This window comes from Nyctereutes procyonoides, unplaced genomic scaffold, assembly GCF_905146905.1.
Source record: "Nyctereutes procyonoides isolate TBG_1078 unplaced genomic scaffold, NYPRO_anot_genome, whole genome shotgun sequence".
Lineage (NCBI taxonomy): Eukaryota > Metazoa > Chordata > Mammalia > Carnivora > Canidae > Nyctereutes > Nyctereutes procyonoides.
This window is the reverse complement of record NW_026575043.1, coordinates 41,290,068-41,315,947: the sequence shown is the minus strand read 5'-3', so window position 1 is coordinate 41,315,947 and position 25,880 is coordinate 41,290,068. Positions and strand designations below refer to the sequence as shown.

Below are 25,880 nucleotides of genomic sequence, written 5' to 3'. Positions count from 1 at the left end.
AATTCTAATTCTATGCCTAGAATTGAAGGGGGGAAATGCAGATCTTTCCAAATCCTAGGAAAGGGAATTTTTATTTTCTCTAGGGTCTTTTTGCAAAGTTCCTCCATATTTTACCATTTACTCTGCTATATAAAACTATGAGAATTTAGAGGGGTGCCGGGCTGGACTCCTGATCTTGGGGTCTTGAGCTCAAACCCCATGCTGGGCATAGTGTTTATTTAAAACAAAAACAAACAGGGGTGCATAGGTGACTCAGTTGGTTAAGTGTCTGCCTGTGGCTCAGGTCATGATCCCAGGATCCTGGGATCGAGCCCATCAGGCTCCCTGCTCAGCACAGTCTCCTTGTCCCTCTTCCTCAGCCCCTCCCCCTGCTTGTGCTCCCTTTCTCTCTCAAAAAAATACATAAAATCTTTAAAACAACAACCCAAACAAAAAAATACTGTAAAAGATTTAGAGCAAATCTGGCCTCACAAAGCAAACAAAAATCAGGTTTCCTACGTAGAAAGTGTAGAAATATTACAGTTTATATTACATTTTAAAGTGGGGACTTTTTCCTCTGATGGTACCTAATGCCTTTCGAATATGAGTAAAGTTCTTTTCAGAGGACATCTGGTGAACATCTTCTCCCAAAGTCAGGGACTGTAACAGATATCCACAGAAGCAGGCTTAGATGCCTGGAGACTGTGGGGCTGGTTAAAACCATTCTGGGGGTAAACTAAACCTAGAGTCTGCAAAAGTATTTTACCTGGAAGAAACTCTGGGTGAAAAGAAAATATCCCAGGTAAATGTGTTCCTGAGCCCACCCAGCAGCATCTCTTCCTCCCAGGACACCTTACTATACTGGCTGGGCAGAAACTGCCAACAGGACCATCCTTGTACTGGGCTCTGACACCCATTAGGGTAACAGACCTGGCAAAACCCAAGGGAGACATGGCTGCTGAAAGCCACAGGTCAGCGAGGTCTTAGAGGTCAGCAAGGTCTTACTTGGGTGCTGAAGGCAAAGCAAATGCCAATTTGCTTGGCCAATGCTGGAGAGTATAGGCGAGATTCTCACCTGCATTATGCTATTGAGGCGAGGCTGGAGACTGCTCAGGTATTCCTTCTTCACTTCAATCTCCTTGAGGATCTTCTCCTTGTTGGACAGGCACTCTCGGTACTTCTCCGCCAGTCTATTGGGAGAGGACAGACCACTGTCACTTAAAGCTCCTGAGATGGGGGATCCTGGGGTGGCTCAGTGGTTTAGCGCCTGCCTTTGGCCCAGGGCGCGATCCTGGAGTTCCGGGATGGAGTCCCGCATCAGGCTCCCGGCATGGAGCCTGCTTCTCCCTCTGCCTGTGTCTCTGCCTCTCTCTCTCTCTGTCTATCATGAATAAATAAATAAATCTTAAAAATAAATAAATAAAATTCCTGAGATCTCCCGACATACCTATGGACTGTCACAATCTACCTAATCCACCTACCTGTCTCCATGTAGCGGTTATGATTAACTGTTTACCTAGCACTTATTATGTACCAAGTACTTAGAGAACTCTTCATAAGCATTACTGCATTTAATCCTTATAAAAATCCTGAAAGAGGGACGCCTGGTTGGCTCAGCAGTTGAATGTCTGCCTCCCGCTCAGGGCGTGATTCTGGGCTCCTGGGATTGAGTCCTGAATTGAGCTCCCCACAGGGAACCTGCTTCTCCCTCTATGTCTCTGCCACTCTGTTTCATGAATAAATAAAATCTTAAAAAAAAAAATCCTGGAAGATGGGGACTCTTCTTTTCCCCAAAGGAAGAAACAAAGGCTAAAGGAGGTAGGTAACTTGCCAAGGTAACTCAGCTAAGAGCACATATAAAGCTGGGTTCTGAATCCATGCTTGTCCATTTCCAGAGGCTCTGCCCATTAGCCACTAGGGGATATCGTCATGTCATTTCCTGTTCCCTTTCTTGCCTCTAGGGTGTAGAGCCAAAACTTACACAAACACATGGATCTAGCAACCAGAGGACACAAATGAGGCCCACACAATGGCCTGAGTGGGGGAGGGTGGGGATGGATTCTGCACCACAGGAATACAACACTCATGGTTTGGCCTGTGTCAACACAAGCAGTATACCAGACAGGGGAGGGATGGGACCACCCCAACTGTTAAAAACCTAACACCAATTCCATAAGAACCACACTTAGTGCTTATTGAATTCATAACATGGACTGAAGGCATAAAATACATTCTATTAAAAAAAAAAAAAGGAACAAAAACACCTGCTTCTCCAATGGAAAACAGAGTAGATGTGTCAACAAAAAGCTCTAGCATTCTCATACAAATATAGGGGAAGAAAGTTACTATAACGAAAGGGATGCAGCCATGAAAAATCCATTATGAAAAATACATCATGTTCTTAAAAAGACCTAGATTAAATTATACAGAATAAATGTATTTACATTAATAAACAATATCTTTATTAGTACAAGAAATTTTTTATATGTAAAGATGTGTGTGTGTGTGTTTTTTAAGATTTTATTTATTTATTCATGAGAGACACAGAGAGAGACAGAGACATAGGCAGGAGGAGGAGAAGCAGGCTCCATGCATGAGCTCAGTACAGGACTCAATTCCGGAACTCCGGGATCATGTCCTGAGCCAAAGGCAGATGCTCAACCGCTGAGCCAGCCAGGTGTCCCAAAGGTGTGCCTTAAAGCAAAATTTATGAGAGCAAAAAGTGATAACTTCAACAGAGAAAACATTATATAAATTATAATTTGTCTATACACAGGAATGTTCTCTAACCTTCTAAAATGATGTCTGCAGACCTTTAAGATACCACATGGACAGTATTAGAGGCAGGGGAAAAAGCAAAAAAAACCAAAAAACCAAAAAAAACAAAATTAGATTTAAAATACAAAAGGTATTTAGGTCTCAAGTGTTAAAATTAAAAAAAAAAAAAAGTTATTCCAAAAATTAACAGCCTTAAGCAATTCCATCCCCATCCACAATCCCGTTGGTCTAGGTGTGAATTAATTACAAAATGGGATTTGGTAATAAATCATTCTGCTGGTTCCACAGAGCTTTGCTGTCTGATTGTGGGTCATACCAAAGCACTCCATGGCTAAAGGTCTGTGTCTGCAAGATTAATCAGGTCAGGAAGGAGGGTACACAACCTTTTCCGCTGTTCCAGCTCCCAGTCCAGACGTGCAAGGGTTTGCTGGTGAGGGTCTCCCATCGTGACTTCAGCCTTGCTAATATCTGGAGGAGCCTCCTTATAAAACTCCTCTAAACTGACCAGATCAATTTCTTCATGCTTTGACCTGCAAGCAAAAACTAGATGTCAAGTTGCTGTTCTCAGGATCCCAAACCATGGATTAAGTGGGCCCACAGTTCCCTCCATGTATGCTCACATAGCCCTGGTCTACAACAGGAACACAGAATACAGTCTTCCCAGCAAACGTTCATTAGTAAACGTTTCACTTTGAAGAGAGGTAGTTGGTGACATACCACAGGATTCTTATCCATGGTGTCCAACTGTTTTATCCATGAATTAGCTGAAGACCTGGAAGGGATGCTTATCAAATTTACAGATGTCCCAAGTTTAGCAAGAACTAAGATCTGAAAGAGTCAATAAAAACATTACAGTCTAGGCCTAGACTGCCAGGTTGAAACCAAGAATGGACATTTAACAGGAAAAAACATAAGGGTCTGTGCTTAGTTCAAAACATTAACTGCCTAAGCATGGGACAGGGAAGATCCAGCATATCTAGAGGCTTCAACTATTTTATGTAGAGTGATGCATGTGTATAAAAGAAAAGAAATTCAATGCTCCTTCCTGCACTAACACAGTAGTGCACAAGTTGTGGACAGATGACGGTAATAACAGCAGCTATGAGGCGGTAAGCACCTACGATATGCCAACTTCACTCCACCTAATTCTCATGAAAACTTACATATGGGGATTTCTATCGCCATATTTCAAGTGAGATAGAGACTTCCACAGTTGAGTAGTTTGCCCAAGGTCACACAGCTAGTGAGTGGTAGAGCTGGGATTTGAACCCAGGCTAAGGCCAAGGGTGGTCATCTGTCTCTCCACAGGCCAGGATTCTACTGAATTCTACATTTGTCAGCTTTCATCTGAGTGATGATTATAGCTTGGGGCATCACATTCTTTTGTTTTTAATATTTTTAAACAGTTTAAGATACACAATTAGTTTTAAAAATAGTACTGAGCATATATTTCCTCTGTACTCTTCCCCTGGGTTCCCCCAATAATAATATCTTACCTATACATATTATGTTATCAAAACCAGGAAACAATGATGATGCAATACTATTAATTCAGGTGCAAGTTGCTTGTTTTTTTTTTAAGATTTATTTATTTATTCATGAGAGACACAGATAGAGAGAAAGAGAGGCAGAGACACAGGCAGAGGGAGAAGCAAGCTCCCAATAAGAAGCCCGATGCAGGACTCGATCCCAGACCCCGGGATCACGACCTGAGCTGAAGGCAGGTCGTGCCCAACCAATGAGCAACCCAGGCATTCCATCAGGTGCAAGTTTGATGTGAATTTCACCTCTATTAGTATTTAACTATTATTACACGATGAATTTGTAAAGCAGATAAAGATGCCTCTTAAAAATCAGAATTATCAAAAAATGCACCAGACTCAATGACTGATGTGCCCCTCTCATTCCAAGTTTATTACAAATAAAACCTGACTTTTCAGTTTGCACAAATAGGTCTGGCCAAGCAACCATACACTCCCTTCTCTTCCTCTGTCTACGCTTTCCTCATCTCTCAGCTTAGATTTGCCAAGAGGCATTACACTTTAAGATGGACACTGACAAACTACAGTTTGGTCACCTGAAGGCAGCCACGTAGCAAGAAGTTCAGATTCTAAGGAATAAAATCTAGGTGCAAAAATAAATGGTTGGAAATTTTGGAGAGGAAAACTGGGCCAGAAGGTTAAAAGGATGACTAGAAGGGAGTTACTCCCATGCAAGGTGACCAGGAATTGAAATGGTAATGTATAAGCCCCAGCTGGAGAAAGACAACTGCTTCTGACCAGGTGCAGAGCTCAAGACTTAAAAAAGTCAGACATGTTTCCAAGGTTCTTTGTGCAGCCTGAAAACACTGCTTCCATTGTCCCACTCAAAGTGATCTATTCACCCTTGTCCCAGATCCTGCAGCTTCCAAGCCCATCTGCTTTCTTTTTAAGGAGACTAGTGCACACTGAGCTATATAGGAAAAAAGCAGTTACCAATAGACAATTTTGCTAAAGTCTCCAAAACTCACTTAAACTCCAGACATTTGGTGATCTCTTTCTGCAGGTGCATCACCTCATACAGCAGGTTCTGGAGCTGCAGGTGATAGGCGTCTACTTTCTGCTTGGCCTGAAAGGAGGACAAGGTCAGAGGTGAGTGGGGCAAGTCAGGTCAGATAGAGCAGTAGCAAACTTAAGGAAGAGGTAAAGGGGATTAAGAAGGGAACATGGGAAAGAGAAAGGAGGAAGACTAAACCTCTTAATTTCTACCTCATGGGTCTGATCTCTTCCTTTCTTCAACCTGATGTGGGCTAATCGATTAAGCTTCTTTAGAGTCATGAAGTGCACACAGCTCTGGATCCTCCGATCTTCAATCTCAACTGCCTGTAGGCAAAGAAAACTGGTAAAAATCTTGTCAACAGGTGCTGGCTGAGCTTCCTTTGGCACCTCACTGCTGACCCATCCCTATCCAGGGCCAAAAAAAGGTACTAGAAGAAGCTCAGAACCAAGAAAAGTGCCAGTGGGAAATGGAAAAACGACTGTAAGGGAAATGCTTAAGGTTACCAGACAAATAAATAATAATTTCTGCTCGGACTGAAGTAATAGGGATTGAAGATTATAGCAACACCCTGCCATATAATTTAACCTCTGTGAATAACTTAAGTGAAAATATTAAGATTATAGCTACAAACCCTGGATTATAGTTGTAAACTATAACTATGGCATAATAATCATAATATTGGCCAGTGTAGGCACAACTAAGTGAGGTTCTTGGAAACATGTTTTGTGTTTATCCCATTCATTTAATGTTAATAACTTCATTTCTGGTTTCTTTTCTTTTTTTTAAGATTTATTTATTTATTCATGAGAGAGACACAGGCAGAGGGAGAAACAGGCTCCATGCAGAAAGCCCGATGTCAACTCGATCCCAGGACCCCGGGATCACGCCCTGAGCCAAAGGCAGATGCTCAACCGCTCAGCCACCCAGGGGTCCCTCATTTCTAGTTTCTATGATATACTTATGCATATCCATTCTTAACGCAGCAAAGAAATTTACACGTATTATCATTTCTCAACACCTAGCAAAGTGCCCAGCAAGTAATAAACACCACTTGGATGAATTATCAAACTGCAGTTATGAGAAAAATTAATTGTCCTGTACATTTGCTACTGTAATTGGTGGTTGGGTGGTGATGAAATAAATTCCAATAAATTAATGGGCATGACTCTGGAGCCCCCAAACTCCAACCACCTGATCATGACTAGTACAGAAGATCAAGATGAGGGATGCCTGGGTGGCTCAGCAGTTGAGCATCTGCTTTTGGCTCAGGGCGTGATTCCGGAGTCCCGGGATCGAGTCCCACATCGGGATCCTTGCATGGAGTGTGCTTCTCCCTCTGCCTGTCTCGGCCTCTCATGAATAAATAAATAAAATCTTAAAAAAAAAAGGAGACGACGACGATGACGACAACCAAGATGAGGAAGGGCTCTCTGATGGGTGCAAAACAAGTCCATCCATGCAAACCCACCAGGCTGATGTCTGCCCAATCCCAGTCCCATTCCTTACCACATCCTTGCCTCCTCTGCTCTTCAGGTCCTGGATCTCAGCCATGAGCCTCTGCAACTCCTGGCACGTGTATTTGTACAGCTCATAGTCTCTGCCAGGGTCCCGCAGGTCCACTTCAGCCTCCTCACTGTAGTATTTACCCTCCTGTGGAGGCAAGAAGACAGGCCTTGAGTGGGGAATAAAAGTTTCCCTGTTGGGATCAGGACACCTGGCTGGAATCAGGAACAATGAAACCCCACATCAGGTCTCTAAAAAATCTGGTCCTTAAATCAAATGTTTTTCTTCTTTTCAAAATGGAAAAGAATTCCTCTCTTCTTTTAATTATAAAGTAATGCATGTTTCGTGTCAGACATTCAGAAATAGTGAGAAGTGAGAACAAAAACGAATTGAAAAGTTGCCTGTAATCTCATGTCCCAGCCTCAAATAACTATTTTTAATACTATGGATAAACACAAATTTTAAACAAAACGGGATCATACTGCCCATGCTATTTAGTGCAGTTTCTCATCCCAATAAATTTAAATATCCATCAAAATGGCCACATAATTCACTAAATAGATGACCAGAATTCATTTAACCAAATTCCTACTGATGAGTGTTTAGTCAAATCAAGCTTTAGCAGAGACTAAAGTATCATAATTGGTTGTCCAGCCTTTGGAATGAACACAACACTTCTCTTGAAGACAGAGTCTCCTATGGCTAATGATACTATATTGTAATTTGAAAGTCTCTAAGACAGTAGGTCTTCATCTGCTGACCACATGTGCTCTCAGGCTACAGAAGAGATTTTGTGGGGATGTTGTTTTGGTACTGTCTTAGCAGCAGACCAGGGATCCCAATCCCAGTGGTATGCTACAGATACTGGCTTCTTCTGACCATCAGGAAAATTAGAGACATACACCATACAAGAATGCATTCTCTGTTCAGGACTGTTCATGCCTAATATAGGCTTGTTGGTTCTTGGGATGCTATAGCGAAACCAGATGTGAATACTCAGGTTTGCAGAACCAAGGGAATTCCAGGCACCTGGTCAAGCACAGGTTACCTGGGAGGCTGTCCCCATGATCCTCAGCTGCTGCAAACTCATAGACAGGTGACTGGCCACAAGCTGTAATTTCTTAGCAGTGTGGCAGCCCTGGCTGATCTCACCTGCTCTGTGTCAGATCGGTTACGCTTCCCTTCAGCTGGAGCTCCATCACTTCGGATCACTTTGGGCTTCCGTTTTTTGCTCGATTCTGATGACATGGTTGTTTGGTGAGGTCAGAAGGAAACAGCAAAGACCTTTTAAAAAGAGGAAACTTAAGATTTTTTAGAGTTGAAGATATTCCTGGAGTCAGAATACTGAAATCTAACTAGTAGTTCTGGTTACTTATGCCCTTGGTAACTCAAAAAAAAAAAGTCACTGAACCCTCCAAAGCCTGTTTAATCCTCTGTAAAAATGGGGAGGGGTGCCTGGGTGGCTCAGTCAGTTAAGGCCCTGCCTTCAGCTCAGGTTATGGTCCCAGGGTTCCTGGGTCCTGGGATGGAGCCCCAACTGGGCTCCCTACTCAGTGGGGAATCTGCTTCTCCCTCTCCCTCTGCCCCTCCTCCCTGCTCATGCACTCTCCCTCTCTAATGAATGTATATAATCTTTAAAAAAAATTAAAAAGGAGAATGAGATGCCCAGGCTCAGTTGGTTAAGTGGCTGACACTTGATCTCAGGGTTCTGAGTTCAAGCCCTGCATTGGGTTCTGTGCTAGGAGTGGAGTTGATTCTCTTCCTCTGCACCACCCTCCCCCCATCCACACTCGGAGCTTGCTCAGTCCCTCTCAAAGAAAAGGGAGGAATCATCCCTCAGCCTGACCCAAACAAACTCATCTTCTCCAGCTCCACCCTCTTTAAAGGCACCACAACCATATCCCTGACTAAACTCCTCAGCCTAGCATATATACTTGGTCCCAATACTATCGATTGATCACTGTGTGCTGGACCTGATTTAAGTACTTTAAGGGTATGTTCTCACTTAATCCTTGTAAGAAACCTTTCAGATAGAACAAGTACCATTTTATGGTTGAGAACACTGAAGTTTAGAAAGGTGAATGAGGTGCCAAAAGTCACACAGCTAGTATGCTTAAGCTTGGGTCCATCTAACGCCACAACAGTGCTCTCAACAACTATATTATTGTGACACCAGTGTGTCTTGCTACCACCTTACCCGGCAATGCCATCAACTCTCCAGATGGCCCTAAAATTTAAAAGAATAAAACCTACTTATCATGGGGCTGTAGGGTCACAAAGCATCCTCCCTCTGCTACGTTTTCTGGTTGTCACTACAGCCCCGAGGTGGCAGCACAATCCCCCGTAGCCCAAATCTCTCACCAACATTTACTGAAGGAACCAATGGCTCATGGTAGTTACAGAAGCCCAGTTGGAGTCTCCACTCTACCATTCTACCGCTGGGAGTCCTGGGCCTGCTTCCACACAGATCAAATGAGAATAACAGTCCTTACCTCAGGGGTTGCTGTGGACATTGACACAGGAGGCACTCTACTGGGGAAGGTGATGAAGATGACCTAGGCGTGGGGCTTTAGATGGTACATGGGTGATCTGAAATAATGCTGAACACCTACGGAGAAAGTTAATCCCTTTTCAATTCTTTTGAGAAACCTCCGATTGCTTCAAGGAGAACATTTCATTTCCCTAGTTTGTCTTTAACGACTATGAACACCAATGTTCCTTTGTTAACAAAAGGACTCTCAGAGCCTTAGACAATGAAATCTAGCCAAAACCAACAATGTTTTCATGTTAAACATATTAATTTTATCATTACCTTCTGCATAGGACAAGCCTCCATTTAGGGGAGAAACATTAAAATTTCTCTTAAAGGAAATTCACGTTTAAGAAGTAAAAGGCGACTCGATTAAAAACCTTTAGCGGAGTCTTAAACAGTAAATTGACTGGGCAAAATCCACGAAGGTGGGACGCGAAAGGCTGAAATGTGGGAAATCCTGACTTCGGAAACCCGGTAGAGAGAGCCTGGCACACGTAAGCAAGCACACAATAAATGTGAGCTGTTACCACCACCACCTCCGACATCGACATCATCGGCCCCTACAGGCTACCATGCGGGGCCCGACGCAGCTGCAGCCCGACATTTTCACCTGGAGAGACTAATCAGGCGGCGCCGAGCGGCTGGAGACCCCGGAGCGTGAGCACCGAGAACTCGGCTCGGCCCCCAACTTGGGGACGTCCCCGGGGACGTCTGCACCTCGACCCCGGAACGCCCAGCCCCGCCCCTCCGGCAAGCCCCGCAGCCCCGGCGCCCTACTCACAGCTCGGAGTCCCGAACCCGCGGTGGCGGCGGGCCACTTCCGGCGGCAGACAGGCTTCTTCCTGTACACCATAGAGAAGCGGAAGAATAGAGCGGCTGGCCGGAAGCGAGGCGTGGAGGTCCCGGACGGCGGCTGACGCGTGGTCTCGGCAACAGCTGGGCGGCGCGGGAGCAGCTGCTGTGGCTCGGGGGTTCTCAGGGCGGGTCCCAGCTGCCAACACCCTCAGGCTGTCCTCTAACACCAAGACACCGAGGCTGGAAGGGCAGATTAGCCTCGTTTAGTCTTTCCTCAGCGCCTACAGCTACATTCAGCAGCCAACAAGCGCTCTGCCTAGCATTAGCCGAGCGAATGGGTTCGTCGTGTGCCCGAGATAACCCGAGAGCGTGGTAGTGCCAAGATATGAACCCTTGTGGATTTGTCTTCATAACCTGTATTCTTAACCAGTGTCATAATCACCCAAACATCCCACACTTCGGAGGGCAGCAAGTCTGGGAAAGGCATTCATTCTAAACTCGTTTCTTTCCACATCAATAGTTTCTACTCGATTTGCCATGGGCAGAGTCACAACTCTTATGCGGCATTTGACAGCTTCAAGTGTTTTTCCACCCCTGGTATGAATTCTACAGGTAGGGTTCAAGACTTCTGGTGTAAATTCCACTTATCTGGATGTAGTAACACCGATGTCCTGAATGCCTTCTGCCATGGGGGGAGGCCCTCCCAGATCCTCAGGGAACACAAATAGGGGGTAGAGTGGGGATGGGCAGAGTAAATCAGGTGGAACCAGGAAACTGGCCCTGCCTCTAGCACCTGATAGAGTTCCTTGCAGATGAAGAAAAGACATCATGGTTTATAGTAAATATTTAATTGGTTCCATCAGTGACTCCACTACAAGTTTTCCTGAAAGGGAAACAAGCGACCTAGAGGTTCATGAGGTGTAGGGATCACCAAGGAGGCTCCCAAAGTCACTGACCCCATGCCACATACCCAGTGGCCCAGTAGAATGCGGGTTGGGCTGATAGAATATGAAGAGAGAAAGGAATGCATGGTGAAGGAAATAGGCCCCAGCCTTTTCCTTCACCTGCAGGAATGAAAAAAAAAAAAAGGGCAGGAGACTCCCTACACAGAAGGGCTGAAACTACACAGTCAAATTCTCAATCTTATATTGGGAGAGATGGGCCTCTTTCCAACTGTCTTGTTTTAGGAACCTCTCCTCTGGTGGTCTTCTGTAACCTCTATTCTATTTTCCTGTTTCCGTTTTCCAAATTCTGCAGTTCAAATCCAAATTCTGAATTCTGTTCTACCTTCTAGGTTCATGTCCAATTTTGTGACCCAGATTCTTCCCAGCTCCCATCCTCTTTCCCAGCTTTTCTAAGTGGAATATGAAGGACCTCGTCCTGACGGTGCTAACTTGAAGGTTTTCCCTTTTACTTCTTGAGGCAGTTTTAGGCTTTTCCCTGACAGGAGGGACTTGGCTCAGACTTTCCAACCAGTAGGTGGCCCAGTGGAGACCAGGGAATTCCAGAGAGCCAGGCCTGGCTAGCTCATCTCTAACCACTGGTCACATTACATTTTGTGCAACTAAAGCTTAACTGAGGCCTTCCATGGTGATCACTGGAGACTGGTGGCCTTGAGATGAAGAATCTTAGGGGGAAATGTGAGACGACATACAAGGTTGCTGTTCTTCATTCAGAGAAACTAAAAATTGCTTCCAGCACAAGGGATGGGGTGAACAGGGAAGGTGGGAAGGGTCTGGGCAGAGCAACAAGACCTCAGAACACTGTCATCCTTCAGCTTCCCCTTGTCTGAGCTGAGCACGAACCCCCAGAGTCCTCCCAGATCTGAGAGAAAACCAAGACAGCAGGACTGGGAGGTCCTCTGTCCATGGCTGCCCTGAGGGAAAAGGGGAAAGAGGCGGAGGCAGAGGCAGCATCACTGGAGAGGCGAGATCTTCAACGGGATCATGATCCGAGACTCCATGTGTCGCACCAATGGGACTGTGGAGAGAGGCAGATGTCACAGAGGGAGCAGAGGCAAGCCCACCCCAAAACTGGACTTTGAAGGAGGAGGTGGCCTGGGATGCTGAGACAGGGAAAGCCCCACTGCCTCCTGGAATAGAGAGCACCCAATTGTGGGATAAGAGGGGATTGGGGTGGTGCAAAGACACAACATTTTTTTATTTTCATAATTATATATTTACATTCCTGTGACGTGAAAGAGTAAGTGGCAGAGCAAAAAGTGATTGCATAGATAATACTGTTTAGGACAAAGCTAGGTGTAAAAAAAAGTAGGGGGATTCAAAGAAAAATATTAAGAAAATAATCATAGCCATAGTATACCGGTAGGACAAAAGCTCTGAGGGTGTCCTCAAGTGGCTAAGATTTGAAAAACACTATTTTAGTTCAACTGATTCATTTTTCAGCTAGGGAGGCTGCAGCCCCCAGGAAGTCAGCTCAAGGTCACCCAGGCGGTCAAACTCCTTACTCTTGCTCAGAGCTGTTCAAACTTCACCATGCATACAAATTACCTGCAGTTCTTGATAAAGTGCAGATTCTGATTCAGCAGATGGGGGTGGGAGTTGAGATTTGGCATTTCTAACAAGATTCCAGGAAATACTGATACTGTCATTCAATGTTATACTTTTATGAGTGAGGTTTCCACTAACTCCTTCAGGAGGCACATTCTTCCCCATACCAGCTGGTAAATGTGGACACTTAATTGGAAACTCCTCAAGGAGAGGGACAGGATCCTGTTTATTCTGTGTCCCCTAGTTACCCACCAAGTGCAGTCCCTGGCACACAGTGAGGGCTCAACTGCTGACTCCCAAGTGGTTCTCAGGGGTCTCAGCAAGGTGGCAAATGCAGAGAAAAAAAAACTTGCTCAAAAATTTTGCTTTGTGCCAGTCTGAGTGAAGCACTTTTCATAACTTAGCTCCTGGAATCTTCCCTCCAACCTTCTGAGGGAAGAATCACCATCTTAGAGATGAGGAAACAGCCTCAGTGTGGTAAAGAACCATGCCTGAGGTCACAGTGCATAGGGACCACCTGTGTTTTCATCACCAGAAACACTCACCCACTGCCTAGATCATGTGGAGTGTGCCACCAGGGGAGAAACCCACTCACTGTCTTAAGAGTAAATGCCCTGTCACTGGAGGTAATCAAGTGAGGCTTGATCTCCTTGCGGAAGGGATTCCATCCTCAGATTGGGCTCTTGGCAGATGACCTCCAAGGGCTAGGCTTACCCTCAAGAGGAAGCACCCACCTGTGTAGTAGACATTTTCGTCCCAGCCTCTCTTTCTCCAGGCAGCATTTCGAGTCTCTTCCCGAGATTGCAGGTCTTTATAGGCTGTGGGAAAGGCATTGGCTCATTCCGTGGGCACAAAGGATTTGATCCTATACCTAGCACAGGGCCCTCCTGTCATTGCCCCAAATCCTGTCCTACTGTCTGTTCCCAGTGTCTCGTACTGTTAGCAAACACTGTCTGCTTTGACAATCTCATCCAATCAGTATATTTGTTGACAACTCCCAACCTTCTATTTCTAGCCCAGAACTCTCCCTCAGGCTCTACACCCATGTATCGGTGCTCACTTGACATCTCCACTTGGATGTGTCAGCATCTTAAATGCAACATTTCCAAGGGCCAAAATTACACTCCTAACTCCTTCAACCTGCTCTGCCTAGGGTCTCAGTAAGACACAACAGCTGCTCAAATAACAATCTGGAGTTCTCCCCTCCCTGCCTCTCCCCACACAAACAATTGGCTCCACCTCCACACCAATGAATCTCTCTGTAGCCTTTAGCATCCTCACTGCCAGGCCGCCAGTCTCCTGAGCAGACTAGTAGGACAATCTTCTGATGCCCCACTTCCTCTCTTCTTCCCCAACAAAGCATTCTCGGCAAAGCACATGGCAACCAGAAGAGTCATACTGCAACACAATCAGGTCGTGTCATGCTGCTTAAAATGCTGCAGCAGCCTCCTGTGGCTTTTAGAATAAATCCCAATTTATCCTCATAGCTTCCAAGGCCCGGCCTGATCTGGCATGTCCCTGTCTCCTCACACTCCTCTCTCCATACTGGCCTCCTCTGTACGCTTCAAAATATTGAAGGCCTTTTCCCCACCACAGGGCCTTTGCACATGTTGTTCCCTGTCCTTAGAATGCCCTTCCCTGCCCATTCAGAAGCCGGCTCTTTCTCATCCTTTAGCTTAGCTAATATTTTATCTCCTCAGAGAGGAATTCTTTGTCTAGGTGATCCATTCCCATGTGTTTCTTCATCATTTTCCCCTGCCTCATTATTTGTAATAATCTGAAATTATGTTTTTGCATTAGTCTATGGCTGAGGTTGCGTCTCTCTCTGCTAGAATGTAAGCTCCAAAAGGTGACTAATTTATTCACATGGTCTATACAGAGTGACAATGGAGAAAGAGAACTAGCAGAGGGCCTCTGGAGGGTCCCCAGCCTACCCCAGAGATGGTGTACAACGTAGAGCTCTCCTATCTGCGAGAAGAAGCCGCCTACTGCCTCCTGGTTCTCTTGCCGGTACTTGATTGCTCGAGCCCTAGGGATGGCAGAAGCATGTGGAAGAGAGGCCAGGGCCAGTGCAAAAGGCCCTCTGAGGTGTCCTCAGGCTGATTTCTCAGCCACACCTCAAGGGAGGAGCCAGAGGTAGGACCCTTAGCTCTCAGAGATTATCAGGCAAGGGGGTGACAGAGGTATAGCAGGGGGCTGGGTATTCTACTGAGGGAGGCCTGATGACCCTCTAGGAGACCCTCACCTCCTGGCTGGATCCTTCTCCTGGATCCATGAGGGGCGGAAGATGCCAGGCCCCCACCATATGGCCCTGGGAAAGGTGGCATGCTCGGCAACTAGGCAGGGCAGGCAGGCAGCCCCCCTCCCCCAACCCCTGGCACTGCCACTCACCAGTTGTTTCCCCACTCAATCATGGTTCCTGGCTGAAAAAGAACGAGAGGAAAGAACTAAAATGAGCCTCTAGGGACACCTGGGTGGCTCAACAGTTTAGCGCTTGCCTTTGGCCCAGGGCGTGATCCTGGAGTCCCGCTATCAAGTCCCACATCAGGCTCCCTATGTGGAGCCTGCTTCTCCCTCTGCCTATGTCTCTGCCTCTCTCATGAATAAATAAATAAAATATTTTAATAAATAAATAAATAAAATTATTTTTATTTTCAGATTCCATCTCAGATTCCAAATGTCACAGCTAGGTGGAGATAGGAAATTGTCATGTCTCCCCAGCCCCAGGGGCCATTTGGCCTCATTCAGGAGCCCTGACTCACACCTGTGTGTGCATGTATACACTTGTATGTACACACCTCTGTTCTGAGCCCAGAGGGAGGGAGAAGCCAGAAGACCCAGCCTAGTGTTGGAGCACAGGACCGCCCCACCATCCTTTGCCCCATGTCAGGGTATCTGTAGAGCCGCACCACAGCAGAGAAAGAGGGAGGCGGGCAGGGATCTGGTGGCAGGGACGTACCTTGAGCTTGTATGTCCTCAGCTCATAGATGTTGGGGCCTGCTCTGGGCTGTGGCTCATTCCAGAAGCTGAACTCAAGGAGCATCTGGTTTCTCCTCGACAGTAGCATCTGGCTCCGCTCCTTTCGGAACTCCAGGTACTCCTGTGGGCATGGCAGTTTGCGCATGATGGCCATGAAGAGCTGCCTACCTTGGTGGTATGTCCCCGTGGGATAGCCGTGGCAGCCCCCCAACACAAGGTAGAGCCAGAGCCAACATTCAGAGAGGTTTGTGGAGTAGATGCCCACATACCTTGTTGCTTTTGAGCTTGTTCATGCAGTCCATGAGGGCTGGATAGCCACCTGAGAATCGCCACAGGTGTACTGTTGCACAGGGGAGAAAACAGGAGGTACAGGTCAGAGCCTGCTTACCCTAAGACTAGTTAAGTGTATATGAAACGAGGCAGTCTCCAGCTGCATCCCCTTAGCACCACGACTCTCTGAGTTCCCTTTACCTTGGTGGAGGATAGCCCCAGACATAAGCCCAGGAGGCCGAGGTTTGAGCTCCAGGTCTGCTGGGTGGCTTTTGACCCCTCTGGGTCTCAATGTTCTTATCTTGAAAATGGGAATAATAGTTCCACCCAACTTTCCTTAAATAGCACAAGAGGATCAGATGTCTTCTTGTACCCAAGGCGTAACAACACACATGAAGCTGACCACCAGGCCTATGACGGATAGGCTGGACAAAAGGAGAGTAGATCTGATGGGCTGAGATGGAATATTCCAAGACAGTGAATTAAAAAACAACAAAAAACCACTAACAACAACAACAACAACAATAAGGACCAGAGCAGTATGCACAGTATGTTAGCACATGTGTTTAGTGGTAGGGGCACATATCCAGAGATGCTGGTCTATGGATCATCTCTTAACGGAGACCCAAGAGATTGTGACAGGAGGTGCCCCTGGGGCAGAGAACAAGCCTGGGGATAGTGGGCAAGGAGGCTTGCTTTTCACCAAAAACTCTTTGTACTGTTTGAATTATTATAGTCCCTTTAATCAAATGGTGTCCCCCTTCCCTGAAGTTCATACCTACCCAGAACCTCAGAATATGACCTTATTTGGAAATAGGATCTTTGTAGATGCAGTCAGGCTAAGATGCCAGCACACTGGGTAAGCCCTAAATTCAATGACTGGTGTCCTCATATGAAGAGGGAGACTTGGACACAGACACAAAGAAGGTAACATGTTAACACAGGTACACCAGGAGAATGCTATGTGACAACAGAGGCAGAGACAGGAGTGATGCATCTACAAGCCCAGAAGAGCCAAGATTTCTAGCAACTACCAGAAGCTGGAAAAGACAAGAAATGATTCTCCCTTAGAGCCTGTGGAGAGAGCGTGGTCCTGCCAACACCTGGATTTCAGACTTCTGGGCTCCAGAACTTGAGAGAATAAATTTCTGTTGTTTTAAGCCATCAGGAGTTGGCACTTTGTTAAGGCAGCCATAGGAAACTACTACACCTTCCAATAATAAAGGTGGGAAGGAAGAAAGCAAACAATCTTGCCATCCTTGGGAGCATGGCTGGGGCTGAGGGAGGGTCTCCAAAGGGCCAGGCAGGCAGGCTAGAGCTGAGGGCAGTTGGCTGACCAGCAATTTGGAAGCTCAGACTTTTGTTCCTTTCCACACTTAGCCTATCCTTTACTTGCCTTCTGACTCCATCTGTGTCTTGATTTTTTTGTCTGCAAAATAGTCTGACCCTAGAGTTTAAAGGCCTCTTTTCCAAGGGAAACAGCAAAAATACCGTATGGATGGAAGTCTGCCAACACCTGGAATGCTGGCGGGTAGAAGAGGGATAAACCTCATATGAGGACCAATAGGAGAGGGTACTCTAGGCCCATGAGAAGAAAGAGCAACAGAGTGAACCAATGAAGACTGCATTTAGAAAGATCCCTCTGGATCCCTGAGTGGCTCAGTGGTTTAGTGCCTGCCTTCAGCCCAGGGAGTGATCCTGGAGTCCCAGGATCAAGTCCCGCATTGGGGTCCCTGCATGGAGCCTGCTTCTCCCTCTGCCTATGTCTCTGCCTCTCTCTGTGTGTATCTCTCTCATGAATAAATAAATAAAATCTTAAAAAAAAAATATCCCTGTGGGTGCCGATGCAGAGAGGGAGTGGAGGGTGGCCAGGCATGAGAGGTGCCAGAGACCTGGGCTGGGTGGCAACGGCACTGGGGAGGTGGGCACCTCACCTGCCTGGTCCTGCTCCCCGTACCATGTGTTCCAGTTGCCCACAAGCGAGCACGGGTAGTCCTCATCCAGGTGCAGCTTGGGCAGCACAGCCTCCCTGGGGTGGGGAGAGGGGGACAGAAAGGGGGGAAATGCTCACACCAGCCACCAGGGCCCCTGAGATCAGGGTTCAAACTCAGGCCCTCAGAGCTGGGCCCCCATCTCTAAGATGCAGAGGCTGGACAATTAATCCCTAGGACTTTTGGCTCTGATATCTACATCTCCTAGGTTTCTGCAAGGAGAATGGGGCTGGGATGGAGTCTCACACCCAGGCAGGGAATGGGACAAGCAGATGGAGGAGGAGGCTCACGTCAGGCTGTTGTAGGCATCCAGACATTCAGGCTTCACATTGTGAACTGCAATAGAGAACAGAGAGTGGGAGGTGAAACAAGGGGTGTGCGTGTCTGTGGGGAGCTGGGTTAGAGGGACCAGGGCTCCCAGGACAGCTCAGGGTGTCCCAGCCCAAGACTCACAGGCCCCCCCAGAGGCTGCGGCAGGGCGGGCAAGCAGGCAGGTGGGCTGGGTCAGCAGCCACTCACACTGGATCTTGTAGAGGTTGCTGGTTTCCTTCTTGGATAGCAGGGTGGAGTGGGCATCCTTCCGGGGATCCACCTTGTGCACAAAGAGGGAGCGGAACCAGCTACCTTCATTGTCCTTGGAATAGAAGCTGCAGGACAGAGGAGTTCAGGAGGACAAAAAGAGGTGGAGATAGCTCTGCCTCTTCCAGCTGCTCAGATGTCCTGCTCCCCCATCCCTCAGATAGCCTGATGACCCACATTTCTAGGAATGGGGCCATGGTATCCAGTGGTGGCTCTGGAGTATAAAACATCACTGGAGCCAGCTGAGCAGACTCGGTCTCTTTTAGAGATTCTTGAACCTTTGCAGGGCCTCAAGAGGCCAGGAGAAGCAGCCCGCTTCCCACCTCTCTCCAGCCTCCCTGCTTCTACTTATCCCCCTTCCAACAGGCTCCTTGGGGCACACATCTGCTCTACTTGGGGCACATATCTGCAGCCCTTTGCCAAGAGGATCAACCCCAAACCCACCTTGCCTGATGTCTGAAACCCCTAACAGCCCAAACTATCTTGCTAACCTTCCTTGCTGTCCCCTCCCCCCCAACCTATGTATTCCACTCTCTAGATCTGCTCCTCCCTGAACGTGCCAGGCTCTTTTACTCAGTGCTTTATTTGCAATTTCTGTCCCTTATGACAAAAGCCTATACTCATCGTCCTCTCCAGTGCTCACATTACACTCGGCCTGTGCCCCTTCCCAGCCCCCACAAATAGAAAGCCTCCAGCCTTGTCCTGGAGGAAGTCACAGTCTACTGGAAGAAGCAGGCTTTGGAATATAATTGTATCCAGAGGTATCTGGGAGAGCCTAGGTGAACAAGTCTTTGGCAGTCTGGGCAAACTCTACAGAGGAGGTGGTCTGACCACCTGAATCTCCAGAGCTGATTTGGCAGGTAACAGCAGATAGAGGAGGTAAAAAGGCATTGCAAGGCAAGATTCATTCATTCATCCAGGCAACACTTAATTGACAAATATCTACCCTGTGCACCTGGCTAAGGTGCCTTGAAAATGACTGACCGGATGAATGAAATGTTCTGTTCATAGCAGAGGACCTGCCACCGCATCTTGCCAGACCTAACTATACTTCCTACACAAGGTCCCAGCAGGGGTGGGACTTCTTTTTAGGCTGCCAGAAGCTATAAATTTTTTTTGCTTAGCAGCACTGATACAATTTGTAGTCAGGCCTGAAAAACTAGTCTCTTGCTGGATGATTTCTAGCCAGGGAGCCTGGCAGTGGAAGTCTTAAGTGCCAGTAAGTCCTCTCCTTTTTCAATTCTTTTCTATGGCTAAAATAAAAATAATTGTCTTGCAAATCAAAGTATTATTTTTTTCCAAAATATGGAGTGGCCACTGGGACTGATGAAATCATAAAAGCATCTTAAAGTAGTAAAACATTTGTATGAACACAGAAAGATGAGTAACGATTTGTCCCAAACCTAATGCTGCTTACCTGGGATAGGGGAGAGAGATGGTTAAATTTTTATTTATTCATTATAGCTTTTTGTAAAGCTAAAAAAAAAAATTGCTTTAAGTGTTTCTGAATTCACAGACTTTCTGTTGTGCATCTATTTGTATCATTAGCAAAAACCAAAAAGACGATTATTGTCAGATCACCAGTGTGGTTCTATGAAATTTGGTAACCAGAATAAGGGGATTTTGCTATAGATACTGCATCTGAGGACATCCTGTGTCAGGGATCTCTGATCAGCTCTGCAGAAGCATGATCTTACATCTACATAATGTTGATATAGTGTGATACTATTAGCATCCTCATTTTTGAGATGAGAAAATAGGGGGTTTAAGGAACTTGTCCAAGATGACATAGTAAATCAGGGGTAGAGCTGAGGCAAGAACCAACCCAGAACTCTTTGCTTCAAAGCCAGCCTCCTCCTTGGGTTTGAGCACTGACTTGGGGAACATTAGGCAGATACTGTGAAGAATTACGTATTTCAACAAAGCCACTGGCCAAGAGATCTGACCTTTGGTTTGAATGTAGAGGGGATGCTTCCCTTGCAAGGGGTGGTGGCAGGGAAAACAGTGGCTCCTACTTACTTGTAGCCAAGACCTTTGCTCCAGGACTGGGCTTTGAGTAATTTATTAACATCAGTACTGACCAAGATAAACAGCCAGGAAACCAGCCCTTGGAGAGAGAGCAGGGGGCTAGAATGCTCTCCATTCTGGGGTAATAGCAAGGGAATCCAGGAGCTCTGATGAGCTCCCATCTCTTTCCCCAACTCTCTAATCTTTCATGCCTACAGTCCTCAGTTCCCCCGTGTGTCAAATGAGCACGCTGGAGTAGCCTATCTCTAAAGAGTTTTTCTACAGGTAAAACCCCAGACAGGACCTATCCAAGATCCCAGGTCAGGGTCTGAACTCAAGCAGTGTCCATAGACTTACATTCTCAAGAATTCAAATTTCGCTTTCTCAGTGAAATCACAACATTTCTCCTATCCTTGAGAACATTTCTCCCCACCGCTCTTACCCTACCTCTATTTTTCCATAGCTCCTTGTGTTTGTTTTTTTTTTTTTTATGTGCCTCATTTATTGTCTCCCCACTAGAAGCAGCCCCAAAGGGATCTTGTCTGTCCCATGTGTCCCAGTGCCTGGAACAGTGCTGGCTGGGCTCCTGGCATGTGCTCAGTCTACATCTGGGAAGTAAATGAAGGGTGGGGGGGAGCTAAGACAGAGCTGCTTATAGACGATAAATGCTGGAAGGTAAGAAATTAGAGAAAGAGTGGCTCAGAATATGGACATAGGGTTCAGGACCCCTTATGCTCCCCACCATCACCAGCAGAATTAGTGCTTAAGAGCACAGGTTCTGGATGAATCCAGGTTCTAATCTCAGATGAGCTTCATCTCTCTGAGCTTTATATTCCTTATCTGTAAAATAGGGACATTAGGATGGGTCTTCTAGAGAAAGGGCCTGACATGGCAGTGCAGCTAATATCACTGTTCTTACCAAACTTCCTGATATCCTGGTTCCCACTCTTTCCCTACTTTTCCTAATCTGCCCATCCATCTTTGTAAGGCACCATTTTGGTGATGCTATTGCTCTGCTCAAAGTGTTCTATGGCTCCCCATTGTGTACCAAAGGCTGGATGTCTCCACTTGGAATTCTATCTCTTATGTACTTTGCCAAGCTCTCCATAGAGCCAGGGTTCATTATCCCAGCAGTTCTGAAACTCACAGTGTTAATGTCACCAGAGAAATTCTCAGACCCCATCCTAGACCTATGGCAACAGAAATCCTGGGGATGGGCCTAGCATCTGGGTTTTAACAAGCCCACCAAGGGATTCTGACTCCTGCTCAAGTTGAAGAATCACTGCTCTAGAGTAGCCCCAATTTCTTTTCTTCCCCACCCCATGCCATTTCAGAAATGCCAAACATTCTGTATCTAAACTATATTAAGAAAGCTTCTAGACCTAGAAAAACACAATGCAGCTTTGTGCAATCTATGGGAAGGAGCTGCTCCAGATGGACCAGTTTAGCCCCTTCCACAAAAACACCTCTCACATTTCCCCATCAGCCTTTTTATCATTTTCACGTCTTGACTCCCCAGTCACACTGGAAGTCACTAGCTAACGTCCTCCCATCCCCCCCTGGTACACAGCACAGTGCTTTTGGCATGGAGTTGCTCAACAAGTATTTGTCCTGGATGAGAACTTTTCAGTAGATGTCACATTTGCACTTCGATAGGGATCAATAGTCTGATGCCCCCAACATGAAACCACTCCAGAATGTTCTCTAGATTGTCTAGATTTCCGGGAGAACTAAAATAGCTGAAGTTCTGGAGTGCCTCTCTGGCTCAGTTGGTAGAGCATGTGATTCTTGATCTCAAGGTAGTGAGTTCAAGCCCCATGCTGGGCACAGAACTTACTTACTAATAATAAAAATAAAACAACTAAAGTCCTGTTAACAGGATTACTGGTGCAACAATAACAGCCACTATTTATTGAGCAATTATTATGTGCTAAGAACTATTCCTCACAATATGTTTTTGAGAAAAAATGAGGCTCAGAGGTGTTCCATGCCTTATTCACAGATGGTTAATTAATGATCAAGAGGATTGCAATCCACATCATCTGACTTGAAAGCCCACACTCTGTCTCTGCCCCAGCAGCCCCTAAACCTAAGAGGACAGAAAGGCTGCTGCCCACCCCACCCCTCTACTGACTCCAGAGAGATATGGGACAGGCTAAATGTCAGCAGGAGGGTATGTTTGCAGGTATCCAAAGTGAGACCACAACATAAGTAACTATGAAGCAGTCCTTTTTTTTTTTTTTTTGAAGCAGTCCTTGAGAGAACTGGTATTAATTCAAATGCCTTCACATTAATCCTGCAAAAATCCCCCATAGGGTTTATCATCCCCAATTACAGAAAAGGAAACCAAGGTTCACAGAGGTTCAGCGCCTCATCCAAGTGAGTGAGGAGCATCAGGTTGCCTGTTTGTTCCATGCTCCTTTTGTGGCCTCTGCATATTTGTCACACAAATGGCTTTTCCCTCTACTGATTTTGTTACCCTGGGAAAGTGAAGTCCCACCCCGAGCTTCAATTTCCTCATCTGGATAGCAAGGAGCTCACAGAAGATGATCTCCCAGGGACGAATGGGTGCCTCAGCCACTGAGCATCTGCCTTTGGCTCATGTCCTGATCCCAGGGTCCTGGGATCAAGTCCCGCATCATGCTCCTTGCAGGGAGTCTACTTCTTCCTCTGCCTATGTCTCTGCCTCTGCGTGTGTGTGTCTCTCGTGAATAAATAAATAAAATCTTAAAAAAAAAAAGAGGATTTTCCCAAGGCCATTTGAGCCCTAATATTATAAGGGGTTCATTCAGAAACTTTTTGAACAAGGGCAACATCTGTTGCAAGTTCACCAGGGGCTAGAAGCCTCACATACGTGACATGTCTTTTTTAACCCTCCACTCTTATAAGATACATACTATTTTATCAATCCTATTTTACAGCTGAGGAATCTGAGACTTCAAGAGGCCAAATGACTTGCCCAAGGTCACTCCATTGAGAAAGGCTGAGTTAAATTTGCCAGTCCCAGACAAACTCCAGGATCTTCCCATGAGAGGAGGGTTCTCCCCAATATTGGGCAGTAGGGGAAGGGGCACAGGCCTGGTTCCTCTTTCCCAATGGCCAAGAGCCACAGTGGATCCCATGGCAAGGTCTAACCGAACTCTGCAGCTTCATGCCTGGGCTGCTGAACAGGAGGGCCCCCTGCTTCCTTTCCACAGGTGGGAAGAGAGGTGTCTTCACTTCTTTAGTAATTCGTTCTCGAGTATACTGTCCTGAACCCTGTGGTAGGGGCTTGATTAACAGATAAATGACATGACACGCCAGTCAGGGAGAAAGGCAAATGTGTCTAGAGGGTGATGAGGGTATGGGGAAAGTACAGGACCCTGGAGATGGAGGAGGGAGGGGGTGCCCAGACCGGGTCAAGAAGTCCAAGACCTGCCTCACTCCAGAGCGGGGCCCAAACAAAAGCCCAGGCTGAGCGCAAGGCCACGCCAGCCTCCTTCTCCCTGGAGGCCACCAATTGTGGTGCAAAGAGCACTGGTTGTCAGGAGACATGGAGACACCAGAGGGAATGACCTTGGGCAACTCCCATCCCTTCCCAGGCCTCCTTTGCCCCACTTGTACTGTTCAGGATTGGGGAGCAAAGGGTCTGTGCAGCCATGGCCCTGAGGAGTCCCCCACTGCTCCCCGTACCTCTTCCCCCGGAACTTCCGAAGGGAGGAGCTGCCTCTCCTAGAAGCCCCCAGCGGGTACTATTTCACAATCATCCCTTCTAGAGAAGGGGCCACTCCTGCCCTCTGCCACTCTCCAGGGCGCAGGACAAGCCCCTCCCCTTCACCCCATCTTTCGTTCTCCGTCCAGAGCCAGGTACCTACTAGGACAAAGACCCTGCGCATATTTTCCCCATCTCCCCCATTCTTCGCCGAGAGCCCCTCCCCAGGCCTAGATCTTGCCCCCGCCTCCAACCCAGAGATTCTAAGCGGGAGTCCGCCGGTCCCCCAGCCCCAGACCGTGGCCGCCCGCCCTGCGCCCCCCGCGCGCTCGCGCCACTCCTCGGCCCCCGACCCGGCTCTCACCGCGCAGCAGCCGCGACATCCCCGGCGCGGGGCTTCGGGCTCCCCAGCAGCCGCCGCGCCGCCGCAGAGATGCTGCACAGCCGCGGAGCCATGTTGGAGCGGCGCAGGTTGGAGCAAGGCCCGCCCCCAGCCCGGAGGCGGGGCGGGGCCTCGGCGAGCCCCGCCCCCCGCCTAGCCCGTCGCCTGCCGCCTGCCACCGGCCGCCAGGCCTCGCCGCTGGGCATCACCTACCTTCACCGAGCCTGGGCTCATCAGGTTTAGCCTCAGAGCCCCTGCAGCAGGTCTGGTGCTGACGTAACCTTGACCAGGGCCTTTGCCCACTCTGGGCCTCAATGTCCACTTTGGTAAAATGGGAGCGTCGGACAATGATGCCAAGGGTTCTTAGTTGGGCTCTCAAGATCAGTGGCAGACGGTCAATCAGTAGGTGTCCTGAAACTGCGTTTTTCTGAGGAGGAGGGATTTACAGGCAGTATTTAGCACATTATCAAAGGAACAAACCCCTAACAATTGAAGGCAGTTGGACAAGGCTCCGGGCCACCAGTACGTTTTCTCTCCATCTCCTTTTCTATCTTCATCCCATCTCTACCTGGGCATCCCGGGGCCTATGCCCTCTCCCGGCCCTGCCCAGCTCTTTTGCCTGCCTTCCAAACTAACCCTTTCTCAGTCCACAATCCTCCAGATCACAGACGTCAACAAGAGTGGAGAGCCTGCAGACCCCACCAGGGGTCCAGGGTCCAGGGGCCCAACGGGACATGGATCCTTGCATGCACACCCCCAGAATGGCCACCCATTGACTGCTAACTGGTGGCTCCCTCCTGGTATGCTTGGCAAGGCGGAATGAAGGGCAGGCATTAATTTTGTTAATCCTTCAGCAAATATTCAGTCAGCCTGACTATTGCCTGTGCTAAGTTCTGAAACACTAAAGGCAGACAGGACAACAAGCCCCCAGCCCTCTTGGAACTTGAGGTCTGGTAGGGGAGACAAAATCAGATCAACACTGACTTTGAGCCCCTTTAGGACAGATACCTTAGGCTGCTTTCCCCTCACTTCTCTTGCCTGGTACATTAAATATTTACTGGATAAATGAAAAATATACACAAAAGTATTTTGCCAATTATAGTGCAGACTGTAAAGAAATACAGTGAGCTGTGAGGACTTACAACGGATAGGGAAGAGAAAAAGGGAGATCTATGTATACTTGTGGGTCAGTAATGACTTCTGTATGGAAGTGAGGCTTGCGCTATGATTTTTTTGCCTTGTGTTTTCTAAAGGAGCATGAATTATATGTGTGATTTATTTAAAACGGAAACTATAGGGTGCCTGGGTGGCTCAGTTGGGTTAAGCATCTGCCTTTGGCTCAGGT

General features: G+C 47.3%; 2 protein-coding genes across 7 annotated transcripts in view; both read right to left on the bottom strand.

The window, feature by feature from the left end:
* Positions 1-11,632, bottom strand: part of THOC5 (THO complex subunit 5) — a 36,521-nt gene extending 24,889 nt beyond the window's left edge. For 2 of the 4 annotated variants that reach the window (XM_055321958.1, XM_055321960.1), the window contains exons 1-8: positions 10,113-11,632; positions 9,291-9,406; positions 7,951-8,082; positions 6,802-6,945; positions 5,505-5,618; positions 5,267-5,364; positions 3,141-3,287; positions 1,055-1,169 (exon numbers count right to left, since the gene is read on the bottom strand). In XM_055321958.1, coding sequence (XP_055177933.1) covers positions 1,055-1,169; positions 3,141-3,287; positions 5,267-5,364; positions 5,505-5,618; positions 6,802-6,945; positions 7,951-8,046 — 714 coding nt within the window. In that variant the 5' untranslated portion in view covers positions 8,047-8,082; positions 9,291-9,406; positions 10,113-11,632. Of the gene's footprint in view, positions 1-1,054; positions 1,170-3,140; positions 3,288-5,266; positions 5,365-5,504; positions 5,619-6,801; positions 6,946-7,950; positions 8,083-9,290; positions 9,407-9,941; positions 9,961-10,112 lie in introns of those variants that run through there. The other 2 variants (XM_055321961.1, XM_055321959.1) reach the window with 2 other exon arrangements.
* A 147-nt stretch (positions 11,633-11,779) lies between these two features.
* Positions 11,780-24,638, bottom strand: NIPSNAP1 (nipsnap homolog 1). Of its 3 annotated transcripts, XM_055321962.1 has the most exons (11): positions 24,518-24,638; positions 18,396-18,523; positions 18,167-18,212; positions 17,820-17,914; positions 15,885-15,955; positions 15,596-15,736; positions 15,028-15,059; positions 14,882-14,947; positions 14,571-14,665; positions 13,371-13,454; positions 11,780-12,106 (listed from the first exon to the last, which is right to left on the bottom strand). In XM_055321962.1, exons 1-11 carry the CDS (start codon positions 24,607-24,609, stop codon positions 12,042-12,044), a joined length of 915 nt encoding a protein of 304 aa, XP_055177937.1. In that variant the 5' UTR covers positions 24,610-24,638; the 3' UTR covers positions 11,780-12,041. The 3 variants fall into 3 exon arrangements, with proteins under 3 accessions (XP_055177937.1, XP_055177938.1, XP_055177939.1); XM_055321963.1 differs by lacking the exon at positions 14,882-14,947; XM_055321964.1 differs by lacking the exons at positions 11,780-12,106; positions 13,371-13,454; positions 14,571-14,665; positions 14,882-14,947; positions 15,028-15,059 and adding an exon at positions 16,087-16,339 and having other exon boundaries at positions 15,650-15,736.
* Between the last annotated feature and the right edge of the window lie 1,242 nt (positions 24,639-25,880).